General features: G+C 39.5%; 1 protein-coding gene across 4 annotated transcripts in view; it reads right to left on the bottom strand.

The window, feature by feature from the left end:
• Positions 1 to 4,392: 4,392 nt before the first annotated feature.
• The window catches only part of LOC140734363 (uncharacterized), a 140,896-nt gene continuing 130,110 nt past the window's right edge, over positions 4,393 to 15,178 (bottom strand). For all 4 annotated transcript variants that reach the window (XM_073058228.1, XM_073058229.1, XM_073058230.1 and 1 more), the window contains one exon: positions 4,393 to 14,469. In XM_073058228.1, the coding sequence (XP_072914329.1) occupies positions 14,194 to 14,469 (276 nt within the window). In that variant the 3' untranslated portion in view covers positions 4,393 to 14,193. The remainder of the gene's footprint in view (positions 14,470 to 15,178) is intronic.

Here is a 15,178-nt window from a genome sequence, read left to right as displayed (position 1 = left end):
GGAGGTGATAGGCAAGTGTTTAGAAAGGGTCAGAGGGTAGCCAGGTGGGGAATGAGAAAGGAGAGAGGGGGAGGGGTGAAATGACTGAAGATTGGAGAACTTGATGGTCTTGCTGTCAGGTTGGAAGCTACACAAATAGAACATGAGGTGTTGTTCTTCCAGCCTGAGAATGGCCTCATTGTGGCATCAGATGAAACTATTGATTGACATTTCAGAATGGGAATAGGATGTGAAATTAAAATGTTTAGCTATTGGGAAATCATCCTTGTTGTAGATCGTGTGAAAGTGCTTGACAAAACGGTTCCCCAAGCTACGTAGGGCCTCACTTTATGTAGATTATGAAGTGTTGCCTCAGCTGGAAGAACTGCTTGGGGGCCTGAGTGGTAGTGAGGGAAGAGGTGCACGGGCAGGTGTAGCACTTGTTCTGCTTCCAGGAACAAATGCCAGAAGGGAGATCAGTAGGGATCAATGTTGAATTCCAGCAGACCAAGTTGATATGCAGTAAGTTTTGTTAAAGACAAGTAACATGGCTGCTACAAAAGTGGCAGCCTCTATCTCCTACAAGGAACTCAACTGGACCAGCCACATATACATGGTGTAAATGAGCAGGACAGAGGCTGGGTATCCTGTGGTGACGCACCATCTGACACCCCAGACTTTAAACCATCTATTAGGCTACAAATTATGTGTATGATGGATTGCTCTTCATTTAAGGCTGATTTATATTTGTGCGTCACAAGTATAAATCCTCAATTGCTTTTAAGAATGGGGAAGTAAGCTGCCACCTTCAACAGCAGTGGGGCTCTTGATAAAGTTACTCCCACAGTACTGCTGGATAGGGTGTTCCAAGATTTAGATGTAGTGCTGATGAAGGAATGGTAATATGCAATGTTTCCAAGTTTAGGATAGTGTACAATTTGGAAGGGAACCCTGCAAGTGCTGAAGTTCCCATGAGCCTGAAGCTCTTAGCCATTTTGGTGATGGAGGGTGACGTACACCTCTCCAGAAAATTTACTCATGCGTCGCGGCGACGCAGACCACAACAACTGTGATTGGTCCACTTGGTAGCATCACATTTCCTCTTACACATTTCTGGTTGCTTTTTCTCCACCATGTTTGTAGGCTGTGAGTACACCGATACAAAATAGATGAACCAAATCGTCAAATCTACCTGCCGACATGCAAAAATGTTTAAAATGCATTTCCTCATCCATGTCTCTCACGAAGAAACTCAACACAGTGGCAAGAAACCTCACCGCCAACTAGCGTTTTGGCACACACCAACACACGCTCGCTACGGCATAGAGCGATGCAGAAGTGAAAATCAGGGTTACGGCGTAGGCTGCGGCGTAGCCCATATGCACAATGATAAATCAGCCTTTGCTTAGATGTATGCAGCTCTAACAACACTCAAGAAGCCTAATATCATCCAGAATAAAGCAGCCTATTTGGTTGGTAACACACAAATGCTGCACAGCAGACCAGGCAGCATCTGTGGAAGAGAGTACAGTTGATGTTTTGGGCCAAGACCTTTCATCAGGCTGGTACACCATTCACACTTTATAGATGGTACACAGTAAAGCCAGTGCTCTGAATTACATGGGATACACACATGGTTCCGTCTCAGCCTGCAGCCTCCATCACCAAAATGGCTAAGAGCTTCAGGCTTGTGGGAACTTCAGCACTTGCAGGGTTCCCTTCCAAATTGTACACTATCCTAAACTTGGAAACATTGCATATTACCATTCCTTCATCAGCACTACATCTAACTCTTGGAACACCCTATCCAGCAGTACTGTGGAAGTAACTTTATCAAGAGTCCTACTGCTGTTGAAGGCGGAAGGTTACTTCCCCATTCTTAAAAGCAATTGAGGATTAGCAATAAATGCTAGTTTTGACATACACATCTGGAACTACAAAAATAGGATACCATGTTACTTTAACCTACAGGAAAATTCATGACTTTTCTTCCTCTTGAAATAGTGAAGGCATGAAACAGACTTTGATGGTGTTCTCCAGTCACCTAATTTTAAGACTGCACAGTTTACCACTTGCTGTACCTCTCTGTTATTAGATACTAGTATCAGGAAGTAATATCCAGAAGGCCTAGGTATTTAAATAATTTCCAATGCTACTTTGCATTAAAGAAATTTTGCAAATTTGATTGGTATCATATATTTGGTTATATTAATTAACTGAATATATTTCACAGCATATTTAAAACAGTATTCACTAAACCACTGAGTAATGTCATGAGAGATCTTTTATACTCAAAATATAAAGGCTTCCTTTCAAGAATAAATGATCAGACTTTAGAAATAACTGTGGAAGCTCATAGATAAACCTATAATCCAATAAACTGTTAAGTTTGTGGATGAGGAAGAGTACAGGACCAATTTCTGCTCCATACTTTCGAGAAAGTAAGGCCACAGTGCATCATGAAGGGAAATAAAAGTGTTGTGATGAAGAACCCGAGTTTAATAGCTATCCAGTGTCCTTATGTTGGAAGGTCATTGCCTAGAAACCTGGATATGTGCCATTATTTCTCCCTTTCAATTCTGTTTGTTTGAAAATCGCCTTATCCAAATTTGGAACTAACCTCCGAGTTAAACTGTAATCGCTCTGGCAACTCAACCAAGCGATTTTCTTGTATGCTTGACCTGATTCTAGTGTCTCCATTCTGCCAAGGTACTCACAGTAGAAGTACTCATCTCCTCCAACCCATTTACCTTACCAGTTTCTCTGATCATTTACTCATTCCCCACCCTCACAAATTTACCCAGTCTCCATCCCCTTATCTAGCTTCAGTTCTTAGTCCGTAATTCTTAAATTTCCCCCTCCCGGGAACTGTGTAATATATATGAAAATACCAAAAGTACTTTGGTCTTTGATGTTATAGTTTCTGGTGTTCTGTTATTTCAGTTACCTAATACGCACTAGAAGATCTAGGTCCTTCTGCTTTACTGATATTTTGAGGAGTTGATGGAACATACCCAGCAGATAGTCAAATTGGTTATGTCTCCTTCAGTGAAAAAGACATTGCACATAGAGTCATAAGACTAATTGGTGTATGAATATCAGTGAAGATTCTAGTAAAAAATAACCATAATGGAAACCCGAATCAAGGAATATTGGGTTACCTGGAGAAATCAGTCGTAGCAGAGCACTGCATTTGCAATTGCCAAAGGATTGATTTTGATGGCACAGAACTACTATGCCACGCCAATTACTTTTGGGACGGCCTGGTGAAGGAAGCCATTGAAATAAAACTAGCGAAGAAGAATTTTAACAAAGACAAAGGTCTTGCTCTAAGTAGGAACTGGAAGTCGATTGTTAGCAAGTTGGGTCAGCGCAAACCTGATTGGATGAGGACAAACCAATCAGGAGGAACAGATGATGGGGGTATAAATACCACTGGACTAGACATACCCAGGCATCATCTTTGATGAAGGTGGCAGAGTTTGTCATTAAAACTTTGTTAAAATTGATACCTGTACCTGGCTGGAAGCCAGAGATGAGTTTATTCGTCATATATGGCCAGGAAAACATTAAATCCTTTTGCATTCAATTGTGTCCAGCAGAGCCTTAACAATTTTGCAGAATTTTATTGGAATTTAGGAAACATACACAAATTACAGAGCTTAATTCAAGGCCTTCTAATGAAATTTTAGAAAATGGGCATCTTATCTTGCATGGGACAGCTTATACATGCGCATTGTCTATATATTCATAATGTTCCTTTCTGACACGCACATGAAGACAAAGATTCATATATACCTTGAGTTCTGCTTCAAGAAGAACTTTATCACATTTCCTTATGGAAAATAATTATAAAAGTAAAATAAATAGATTTTCATTTTGAAGAATTTGCATAAAGTATCAAAACAAGGTCAAATACAGATCAGAAGAAATATTCTTTAGATAATATTCCATAATGTTGCCCTTAGTAATTTCTAACCAAGTTCTACAGTACATCTAGTGAAACATGTAAATTTTGTCAATTACATGAATCAATATTTAACAAATTTGTTAAAATATTCCAAACAATTAAGGTACAATTTTGTTTGATGCTGCACCTCATGCTGGTGTTCTCAGTTCAATTTCATTCACCAATGTTATTATTTGATTCCATACACATTGTCTTATGATGTGTGTGGCAAAATAATGTAGTACTGAATTTAAATGGATGGAAAAATTGGACATCGATTGTGAAAATGACTTCCCACAGCAGACATGATAATTAAATTTCAGGCAAATTTTTGGAAAAGGGTGGATTTGTTTTTTGGAACTAAAGCCAGCAAGGCCATGATCCATATCTCTCCTCTTATCTAAATATTATACATTTGGCTACTTAAATGCAAACAACCAACAGGAAATAAATAAAGACAAACCTAAAACAAATGGGAATACTTTATTTTATAGTTATGAATGAAATTTAAAGATGCCAAATATAACTTATCAAATGAATACTTCAGTCTTAGCAGTATAGCAGGAATAATGCAAATTAGTTTGTTAAATAAGACTAAATTGATATTTTGCTCTGTTGACATTTGCATTGTTGACAATGCAAATCAATTTGAGTTGCTTTAAAAATTAACACAGTTCCAAAGAATCACAATGTATACAATATAAAGTTTTTTAACAGGTGTTTATATAAAATACATATTACATTGCATTTAGATATTCCCAACCTAAATATTGCTCAAAGATCAAATCAATTTGCATCACATTTGACTCATGTGAATTTATAGCCAACTGTGTGGAATGAAGAGGCAGAGACTCATTTTGAATAATCTGGAAGAAGACTTGTTTTGAAAGTTGTCAATGTGTGCCAAACAATTTACTATTTTATCACCAATATTTCAAATATCTACATTTTTGAATCTTTTTATTTTTCAAAGCTACATAAAGAAAAAATGTTTTGATTATAGCAATATCCAAACATTTCTTATTAGTCAAATTGGGTTCTGTTATATACAGTAAAAAAATAAATTATTCACAGTTTTTATATATTCTTCAGTTAAACGTCTTTTTATAAGTAGATTCCAAAATAACTGCACTGCGTTCTCCTGCTGGGTGCTGTGCAATTCTCATTTTTTAATTTGGTTAAGACATCATTTAACTTTGGTTTTGTGCAAAGGCTCAGCTTCATGACACGACACTGCAAATCATGAACCTGTGTATTTTGTTGTTTCCTGATCAATACTGGATAACAGTGTTTGGGATAAATACTGTATATAGAAAATGCGATGAATAAATTTTACAAAATAATGTTCTAGGATTGCCTTAAATAATGTTCTAGGATTAACTTGCAGCACTTCAGCAATCTATCCACTCAAATGTTTCTTCCAATTTTTATTTAATATTCCTCTCCTCTGCACCACACATTCCACTGAGCCATACAGTCTTGAACAAAAACTTAATGGCTTTCTTCTAATCTTGATTTGTTGCTCTCCCCTCCCCCCAACATCCACACACAAAAGTTGTCCTATTTCTATAATACATAATCCCAGATATTGCACAGCTATTGTTGACCTATTGTTGCCAATGCAAATATGTATCCCATAATCCTGAACCCCTATACAGTCCTACACCATCAAATCAACTTTCTCAGAAATGGTTAACGACATTACAATGATACTTCCAAGCTAGCAACAACAAAACACCAACTGAAAGAGCAAGAAGGTGCTCAGAATACTAAAGTCTATTTTTCAATAACAAGCATTTGGAGATTCTCGTAGCAAGGTGATAATTTTGCACAGATATGGTTCAATTCTTCAAGATCCTCACTTTGCTCACATTTTAATATACCTGGGATGAGCTACCATACCTTATCCAAGATATCATGGAAAGTTCAGGAAATATATGGATCTGTATATTTAAAAGATTTCCTTTAACAATACTTCTTGGCTCCATCCTGAACAAATACAGACCATTCCACCACCTCCCTCCACAGACAACCCTCACCACCACACTACCTTCACAGGGGAAGATACTAAGAGGATCAATCTGCTGGTTATGACTGGATCAAATGACACCATATTCTTTCAGTCATAGACTCCTACAGATTGGCTTTGTTAGTGTCACCTTCAACCTAGTCTAAAGCCAATGGGTTGAAATTCCACAATTGGAAATAACACAGCAATACTATATATACAAGCTAAAGAATGCAAGGTGGAAAATACAATTTTTATATCTTTAAGCACTGGTGCACATGGCTGGTTACATTTGTGAAGGAGCTGTCTAAATCTTGGAATCTCTGGGATTCAAAATCCTCAAGGTGAGTTTAATATTTTTAATGAATATTGTTTCTAAATTTAAACTAGGCAATACCTGGAATTAAAACTCAAAACAATTGTTAAGTTTAGTTAATATTTTGAAGAGAAAGAGGTTAGATAGAATGCTTTTCTGAGTAAACATAAATTAAAATTGAAGATTTATAATAAATTAGAAAATGATTGAAATGGAAAGGAGATGTATGATTTTTTTTAAAGATATCACTTAAATTTTGGCTTTGATATTTCAGAATTCAAATTGTATTCAAGGTAGCAAGACTGAACTTTCACTTAAATGTGAAAAAATGTCTCGAAAAGAAGCCTACTTTAAACAAAAGAGAAAATAACAAAGTTTAGGAATCACAGTTGCACTGATCTCATGAAACTAGGGTTTGCTGCTCAAAATTTTGGACTGTACAGTATATCACCACCAGTACAAGAATCATGTGAATGCAGGAAATATGCATGATCATTTTCTTATTGCATGAGGTTCAGCTTTTTTTTGAATGAGCAATTGAATATTTTGGCATATTCATGAACAGAGAAACTTGCATGTAGTGAAACTGCGGTTAGCACCGTAGGATAGTAGGTAGCCTTGGTGCTTCGCTGCTTCAGAGGTCAGCCTGAGTTCAATTGTGACTTCTGAAGTTGTGGGGGGTTTTCATGATCTCCCTGTGAATGCTTAGGTTTCTTCTCTGTTCTCCAGTTTTCTCCCAATTCCCAAAGCTGCAGGGAGTAAGTGGGGGGATAGGATAGAAGGGGTAACTCGGATGTTGACTGCCAGGAAATGTAGAGGCCCGACCCAGAAGTAGAGCAGCAGAGACTATTTTAGCTGTAAATGATACTTTGTTGTGTTAAGTGTCTGTTCTCTTTTGCTTTGTGGCCTCTTGGGGCTTGTTATTTTGCATTTTAATAACAAAGGTAACTGACGGCTAGGAGCAACTGGTTTTAGCTGGCTGGTTTGGTGGGTGAACAAGGGCTATGGATGAGAATTGGGTTTAAATAGGTTGCAGATGGTGAGTTGGAAATGAATGACAGGTGGCTCGTTAGCTGTGTGGAGACTGGGAGGTACCTGCCTGTGCGCACCTGACAGGACCATCCGTCCTATGGCCAGCATTCAAAGGCCCAGAGTTATCTGGATGGTTCTGATGGAACTCCTCAATGAGTGATGGATCCAAGATGAAACTGGATGGCACCCAAGACCTCTCTTCCAGGCTATAACCTTCCCAGTTGACCAGGTACTGCACACCCTGTCCACAAGATGATGAATCTATCAACTGGCGAACTATGTACACTGGACTGCCTTCCACCATCCTTGGCTCTGGTGGGTTGAGTGGTCCATGTACAACTGGTTTGAGGCAGGACACAAGGAAAGTCGGTGTGATCCTGTGGGCTGGTGCGACTGGAGATGGTAAGTGACTGGTTGATGCGATGGATAATCTTCAAAGGGACAATGAATCGGGGCAAGAACTTGTGGGAGGTGGTGTGCAGGGGCTGATCTCAGGTGGTCAGGGACCCACCCACGCTGGAATCGTCTGGCTGACTGTCCTCTGTACCCTCAGCAAACCAGGGCCCTGGAGGATAGGACCACCATGGGGAACAATGGGGTTGGTAGCCTTGAAGCACTTCAAAAGGTGATATATCTGTGGCAGAGGTGTGCAGATTGTGGGACAGAGCAGATACATCTTCCATGTGGAAGAGTTAGAGGTCGTGAAGCATTGAAGAAACGTCTCCATTTGCGGATTCTCTTTCAGATTGAGCATCTGTCTGCAGATGATAGTGAGAGGACAACTCCCTGAGGTGCGGAGAAAGGAGAAGGGGGCTCAACAGAAGCGGGAGCCAAAATTGTGGACTCGTGTTCTGAGGTAACCTTGGACTTGAACTCCGTGCTTGAGAAGCAGGTCCACCATCTCAGCAGCTGGTGGATGTTTGGGGAGGGCAATCAAGTGGGCCACCTTGAAGAACTGGTTCATCACTGTCACAATCACCAAGTCCCCATTGGACGATAGCAAACCCATGACGAAATCCATCATGATGTAGGGCCTCGGGGATCGGGGACACAGGAGTCCTGAGGGCTGTTGGTTGGAGGAATTGGACTGGGCACATCAGGTGCAGACAGTGATGAACTGATATCTGCGATCATAGTGGCCATCAGAACCAGTGTCGCAGAAAATCCAGAGTCTCTGGTGCACCTGGCTTTCTGGAGAGGGTCGAGGAGTAGGCCCACTGGAGTGTCTAAGAACACATGGTCACCATCATGTACATGCAAATTGTCAGGTGTGGCAACTGGTCAATGAGGCAGCAGGATGCTGGCTTTTCTTTCACCGAAGGCGATGGCTAAGACGTGGTATTCCAGTGGAAGTCTGGTGAGGTCGAGAGTTTTCTCAGTCTCCATGGATTTATAGGGTGAAATCGGCTAAGTTTGCAGTGAACTGGATGACCAGGCAATGTGAGGGTCATGAGAGGAGAGCCAGGGGTAACCCAAGATAAGAGGATAGTAGGGCGAGTTGATAAGGAGGAATTGGATGCTCTCCTATGTACAGACAGTGCGCATGCTCTGACAATGCAGAACCACAAGGGACGTGTGTCAATGGCCACGCTGCTGTAAGGGTGGAAGATAGGCTCGGTAGAAAGTCCGAGCTGCACACACACACAAAGTCCAGTCCAGGAAGTTGCTTGCTCTGCTGGAATCCATCAGAGCCTCCTGTGTGCATAGGGCTGTTGGGGGGGGGTGTGGTGGACAACAGAGAGAGTGAGTCGGACTATGGTGTTGCAACCAGAGGACGGGTGGAGCTTACCAGATAGAAGACCCCTCGTCTTTACTGGTGATTGGTGACTTCGCAATAAGTGCAAAGTTGTTTCTTCACCCATGCTCATGCTCTTGAGGGTGTTAAGGGAGCTCTCCCTACCTGTGTGGGTTCTGCAGGCATTGATAATGAGGCCCTGCAGCCTGAAACAGCTCTGGGAATGGAACTGGGGTTTGGTTGGTGATTTGGAGGGTTGGTCCACAAGACGCTTGCCAATTCGGAGGGCCAGAGAGATGAGACCTTTGCAGTTGGTGGGTATCTCCCAGGTAGACAGGTAGTCTTTCAAGTGCTCCGAGGGGCCATGATGGTAATGGGCCCACAGTGCTTCCATATTCCAGCCACACTCTGCCACAAGGGTCCTGAATTCCATGACGTAATCCAGTACCTAGCGTGAACCTCGACGCAGGCAAAGTATCTGATCCACTGCCCCCCTTCCACCTTCTGGATGGTCAAATCCCCGCAGCATCTTAGCAGTGAGTTCTTCGTATTTATTGTAAGTTAAGGTTTTAGCAGCAGCCCAGGTCAGTGCTCGGCCAGTCAGGAGAAAGATGACAAAGGCAATCTTAATTTGGTCCATAAAACAGATAGGTGGAACTGAAGTGCAACTGGGTACTGGAATTTGGGGCTTCAAGGGAGGAGATTGACTGGGCAGCATTGCTGTATCGAGATGGAGATCTGGTTGAGTGGTGAGCAGATGGGCACTGCTGCACTCCTGTCGATGGACAACTTCTTTTAGGCAAGTGTACTCTGCTACTTTAATCATTGGCTCACTCATCCTGTCAGAAAATGTACAGCAGTGGAGATGTTTTTAGCAGTAAGCAGTACTTTGCTGATAAACTGCAAAATAGCAAGCCATGAAAGGCCTCAAAACAAGAGAGATCAGATACTTAACAGGACAAGGCAGCAAGGTAATTGAAGGCCAAGTGCAGCTGGTTGAGGCTGGCTGCTTTGCAGTGTGAACAGGGGCTGTGGATGAGAGCTGGGTTTAAAAGGCCTGAGTGGAGACTGGGAGGTGCCTGCCTGACAATGATTCAAAGAGTTTAATAGTTTCCTTCACTGTCTTAGGAGAATATAGTTATGTGAGAATTCTGTGTAATTACGTTTGAAAATTCTAGGAAATTCTGAGTCATCTTTGGGACAAGGGACATACTTCAGGGTTCTGACTAAAATAATAAACAGATATTAGAAGGTGTAATTTTCCTATATGCTGCATCCAAACACTAGTTTTCCCCACAGTTCAATCTCAAACATGATTTGGAAATACACTTGCAATATATTTGCACTCTGTCAAGTGGAAATATACCGGTTTGGATTGCTGCTTAAACAGAGCTGTGTCACCATCTAGTGGATAAATGATGTTATGCAGTCTAGGATGGACTGGTTGATTAAGTTCTGAACATTTAAATTGGTGGGCAAGTTAATGATTTTCAACATCTAGCTTCGCAGTAGTGAATTCACAGGCAACACGAGTGAATCTGCAGATGCTGGAAATAAATAAAAACACAAAATGCTGGCAGAACTCAGCAGGGGATAGCATCTATGGGAGGAGGCAGTGACACACTCCTGATGAAGGGTTTTAGCCCGAAACGTCGTCACTGCCTCCTCCCATAGATGCTGTCTGGCCTGCTGAGTTCCACCAGCATTTTGTGTTTTTATTCAACGTCTAGCTGCTTAATTATGACTCAATAGAATGGGCAGAAACATTAAAACAGTACCATTAAATAGATCACAACTCTAATCTACACAGATGATGATTCAATTTACCATTTTTAAAAATAAACATTATTTTCACATAGAAATCTCCCACATCTCAAATAATGTTGGGGGCAAGAACATGAGTAAGGGTAAGAGTGAAAAGAGGGGAGTGCAGAGTTGGTTGATTTAATACACATTTGTATGACATTTTTGTAATATTTTAATTGGAGGATTATCATCTGAATTGGTTATGTTCTGAATTAGAAGTTGAGGCATGTAAAGATTATACCTAAAACGTAAAGGACTGACCTGTGATTCCTAATCTGTCATTAGTGGCAAATTATTTTTCTGCTTTGTGACATGATTAATACAAAACAGAACAGAAAAATCCCACACATCATTTAAAAAAGAATGCCGAAAGAATGTGATTAAAAGAAAATACTGATTAACATTATAGAATTTCAGTGTTTATTTGCCAATAATGAGGAACAGTCTCTGAGCTTCACACAACAAATGAAGAGCTTTATTAATCAAGCCTCATATTGGGGTAAGATTACCTATTGCTTAGGATGCCGAGGTGGGTAAAATGCAACAATAAATGGGCATTCCATCCAACCCAATTTCAACCTGACCATTTCTGGTATAATGAAGGCAGAGTGGTGGTCAGTATAACTAATCTAATCTTGGGTGGTGACTTGGCACTGAATTTTTGTTGAAGAATGCTGTGAAGATCTCCTTTCATCCAAACTATGTTTTTAAAGATCCATAGAGCAGATTCCACGAGCCAGATGAAAGGCTTAATGGCTTTCTTGAGGTTAATTCTGTGAGGGTAAAAGGGACAGGAGAATTTCCAGCTGAACACAAGACTTTAAACAATAAACTACTTTTGCTGTCCATATGCTCTTCATTGCACACTAGCTCCCCCAATCAGCTTTCTGCCATCAATACTATCCTGGGTATTTGTCCTTATTTCCTTTGCACCCCAGTATATCTGCAACTTACTTCAGCTGACTTCAAATCATAGATTCTGAAAATGGAGTCACTGGCATACACATGATACAATCAGCTTTCAATCTGGTTGATTTAGTTTGCGAAAACATGAAATAATAAAATAAAATACAGACCCTAGGATTTAATTTGGCAAATCTCTGGGAAATCTAATTCGAAGTATTCTGGATCCTAAACTTCTCCTTGCAATCTTACTGCTTTAATTAGCAAAACAGCTGGGACATTTACTTCAATGCCAATTTTTGAATGAAATGCTTTAAGCAGTAAACTATACTAACAGAACATTGCAGAAAGATTTCTAGATGCTGATTGAGATACCCTGATAAAGTTTTATGGACTACAGTCCAATGTACAAAATTCGGTACGTAATTTTAAGTAGAGATCCAGAAATTCCAGTTTTGAATACTAATTTTAACATGAGAATTACTGTTTGATTCTGTCACATTTGAGAAATTATACTTTGCATACAAATCATAAATTGCACAATCATTCAAATGTGCTCATTATCAAGCAGTTTTGTATTTCTCCTTTATTCTAATGCACCTACCAAGAAAACATCACTACATTCCTTTTTACTACATCTTCAAATGCTGATAGTAAATGGAATGCCTATCTTTAAATTTATTGTAACTGAACTTCTAATGATGAGTGCAGCTGCCAGTTTGATAATATTTGTAGTGTCCAATTCACATCTACTGAAATCACATAAATGACAGTTTCCAAATATACAGTATACATGCCATCATTATGAAAAGGACTGAAACTGCTTTAGTTATTATTGGAATGAAAACAGTTGTGACTGCAATGCTGTCAGATCTACCTATAGATGCCACAAACTCATTGCTCTATTATACTTCCAGAGCATGCTATGGACAGCTGGAATGAGGTAACCACATACCAAATCCTATCTGCCAATGGACTCAGAAATTTTCAATGGTTCTGAGATTAATGGGCAATTTCACTAAACTTTTAACCTGAAAGTGAAGAGTCTTTTTTTAAAAAATCAGAAGCATCACTTTGCTCATTTCTGATGCCCTCACTGTGCCAGCTGTGCAGAATATTTTGCCCAAATGACCACCATCTTTGGGCTTTATTATGCTGGAAAATTCTTAGAGTAAGACCTAATCTTGTTCTCAGCTAACAAGCACACATTTCAGCAAAGATGACCAAAAATGGATGAGTAGCTGATTTTCGTCTTTCACCCTGCTGAGGACAAGGACTTTTCCAGCTTATCTTGCTATTTTTACATTGGTTGTTGGGTTTACTCATAAACCTTCAGAAGAAATTGAAAGTATTTTTATTTGAATTATATATAATAAAGTTATCTTTCAATGATAAAGTCATCTCTCAATGATAAAGTCATAATTCTTGTCTTTAAGCAACAACATGAAGCTTTGGGGTGCTATTTGTATACAAACAATACAATGGATCTGATTTCAAAAGCCAGCACTGTGGCACTTTAAAATGCACTGTGGTCCATCTAGTTTATTCCCTTCATGAAAAAGGCACTTACACACCTTCAAAAGTAATAAAAATTAAAAGTCATAATAAATAATTGCCCAGTAGGATTTTTTTTTAAATCAAGGATTTGTCAAGTGACCTATACAATGTTAAGTGTAACTATTTAATAGTAGACACTGAACCACCCAAAATAAAACTACAAGAAGAAAAATTTGGGGAAAAATTGATTTACAAGTGTTATTTAGTGTAATAACAGCAACCAAGAACGAATATCCTTTGTATGCAGCTTCTCACTGGTGCTAGCATACGATGCAACTCAACTCTAGAAAATTGTTAGAAAATTGAATTGAGTCATTTTGGCTGATTTCAAAAACAAATCAATTTACTATCAACATTATGAACATCTTATAATTTTCTGCTGAAGGCACTGATTCTTAACATTGCACTGATAGCCCTCGAGTGCTTTGTTCAATTCATCACTTTTGTGCAAGTCGAAATAATAATCTAACTGCAAGAACCATAATACTCAAACTCAATATGCTGCTCAGCCAACATTGATTCTGTCCTCCTCACCCCCAAGTCTTACTGAGTAATAATCAGGCATCCAAGGTAACCTCCTTTCCTGAACTCTAAGTTATGTGAGGTTTTTAAACATACCCTAAGATATCAGACGGAAAATTAAAATGGGTCCTTCCCGATCTCTGTGACCCAGCAGTATATGAGTTGTCTTGACCAGTTGCATGGAAGCTACACATATTTACTTTCAGATGAGCTATTACAACTGAAGAATTACAGATAACATGATAAGCAAGGCTAAAGTTCACAATCATCAATCACATTCTGCATTTTAAAACACTGGTTAGAAACACATTTGATAAGTGAACCCATTGCTTTGGAATTTGAAAGGTTTGTGGTTAGTAACTTGGGCTAAAATTTACTCAGTGATTTCAGATGTTATCTTTGCATGCTCCATGAGATAAGCTCTCCCTCAGACACTTGAGCTGCTCTTCACCAAGTCTGATTTTATCTTCCAGTTCTCGCTGCTCGATGATGAGAGCAGATTTCATCTTTACAAAGTGAGTGTAATCCTGGAGCTCATCTTCTGACAAATGCTTAACCAGAATATCATGGACAGCACGTTCCCTGCGATCCACGTGTTCCTTTAGCTCTTTGGCCTCTTCAAGTTGTGCTGAGAGTTGCTTTTTCTTTTCATTCAGTGCATGCTGGAATTTAGAAGGAACTGCTTTAGTCTCATCTTCATTTGATTTTTGCATTTTCCTTTATTGTTTCCTAGGCATTACATTATGTTGGAAAACATGATCATGCAACATTATAACCATCTAACTGTAGTCACGTTGTGAATACCAACAGGCTAGGTGGCTATTGCAGTTGTCATAATTCAGCTCCATTGTGTTCTCACACAACACTTACATTAGTAAGTTTTCACCATGATTACCAGGTAACAACACAAATACAGGGACAAGGCTTTCATTTATTCTAAGATCGAGCAAGGACTTTTCCCCCACATGGAGAAGTGAAATGGTTCTTCTGATGAAGAGCCTCTGACCTGAAAAGAAACCTCTTTCTACAGATGTTGCCTGATCTGCCAATTCTTTCCAAATTTTCAGTTTTCATTAGCAAATTATTTTTCATGAGAGAACAGAAGCTGAACATAGTAAATTTCATCTGTATGAATTTTTATACAAGGTGGCATTTTCAAAGTAAAGAGAAATCTGGTTAGTAAAATTGAAACTCTTAGAATTCAAAGATCAGGGGCATAAAAATAAAAGGCAGAATCAGGGCAAAAGTTTGTTTTAAGACTGGAACTTAGTAAATTGTTCTACAAGAATTAGCACAGGGATGTCTGCTTTCATTGGTCTTCAGTAATTTGCTGCAGATCATTGAGAGGTTAGCAGAATAGACAAACAATAG

The sequence above is a fragment of the Hemitrygon akajei genome, chromosome 10 (genome assembly GCF_048418815.1).
Source record: "Hemitrygon akajei chromosome 10, sHemAka1.3, whole genome shotgun sequence".
NCBI lineage: Eukaryota > Metazoa > Chordata > Chondrichthyes > Myliobatiformes > Dasyatidae > Hemitrygon > Hemitrygon akajei.
This window is presented reverse-complemented; position numbering and strand designations above follow the sequence as displayed.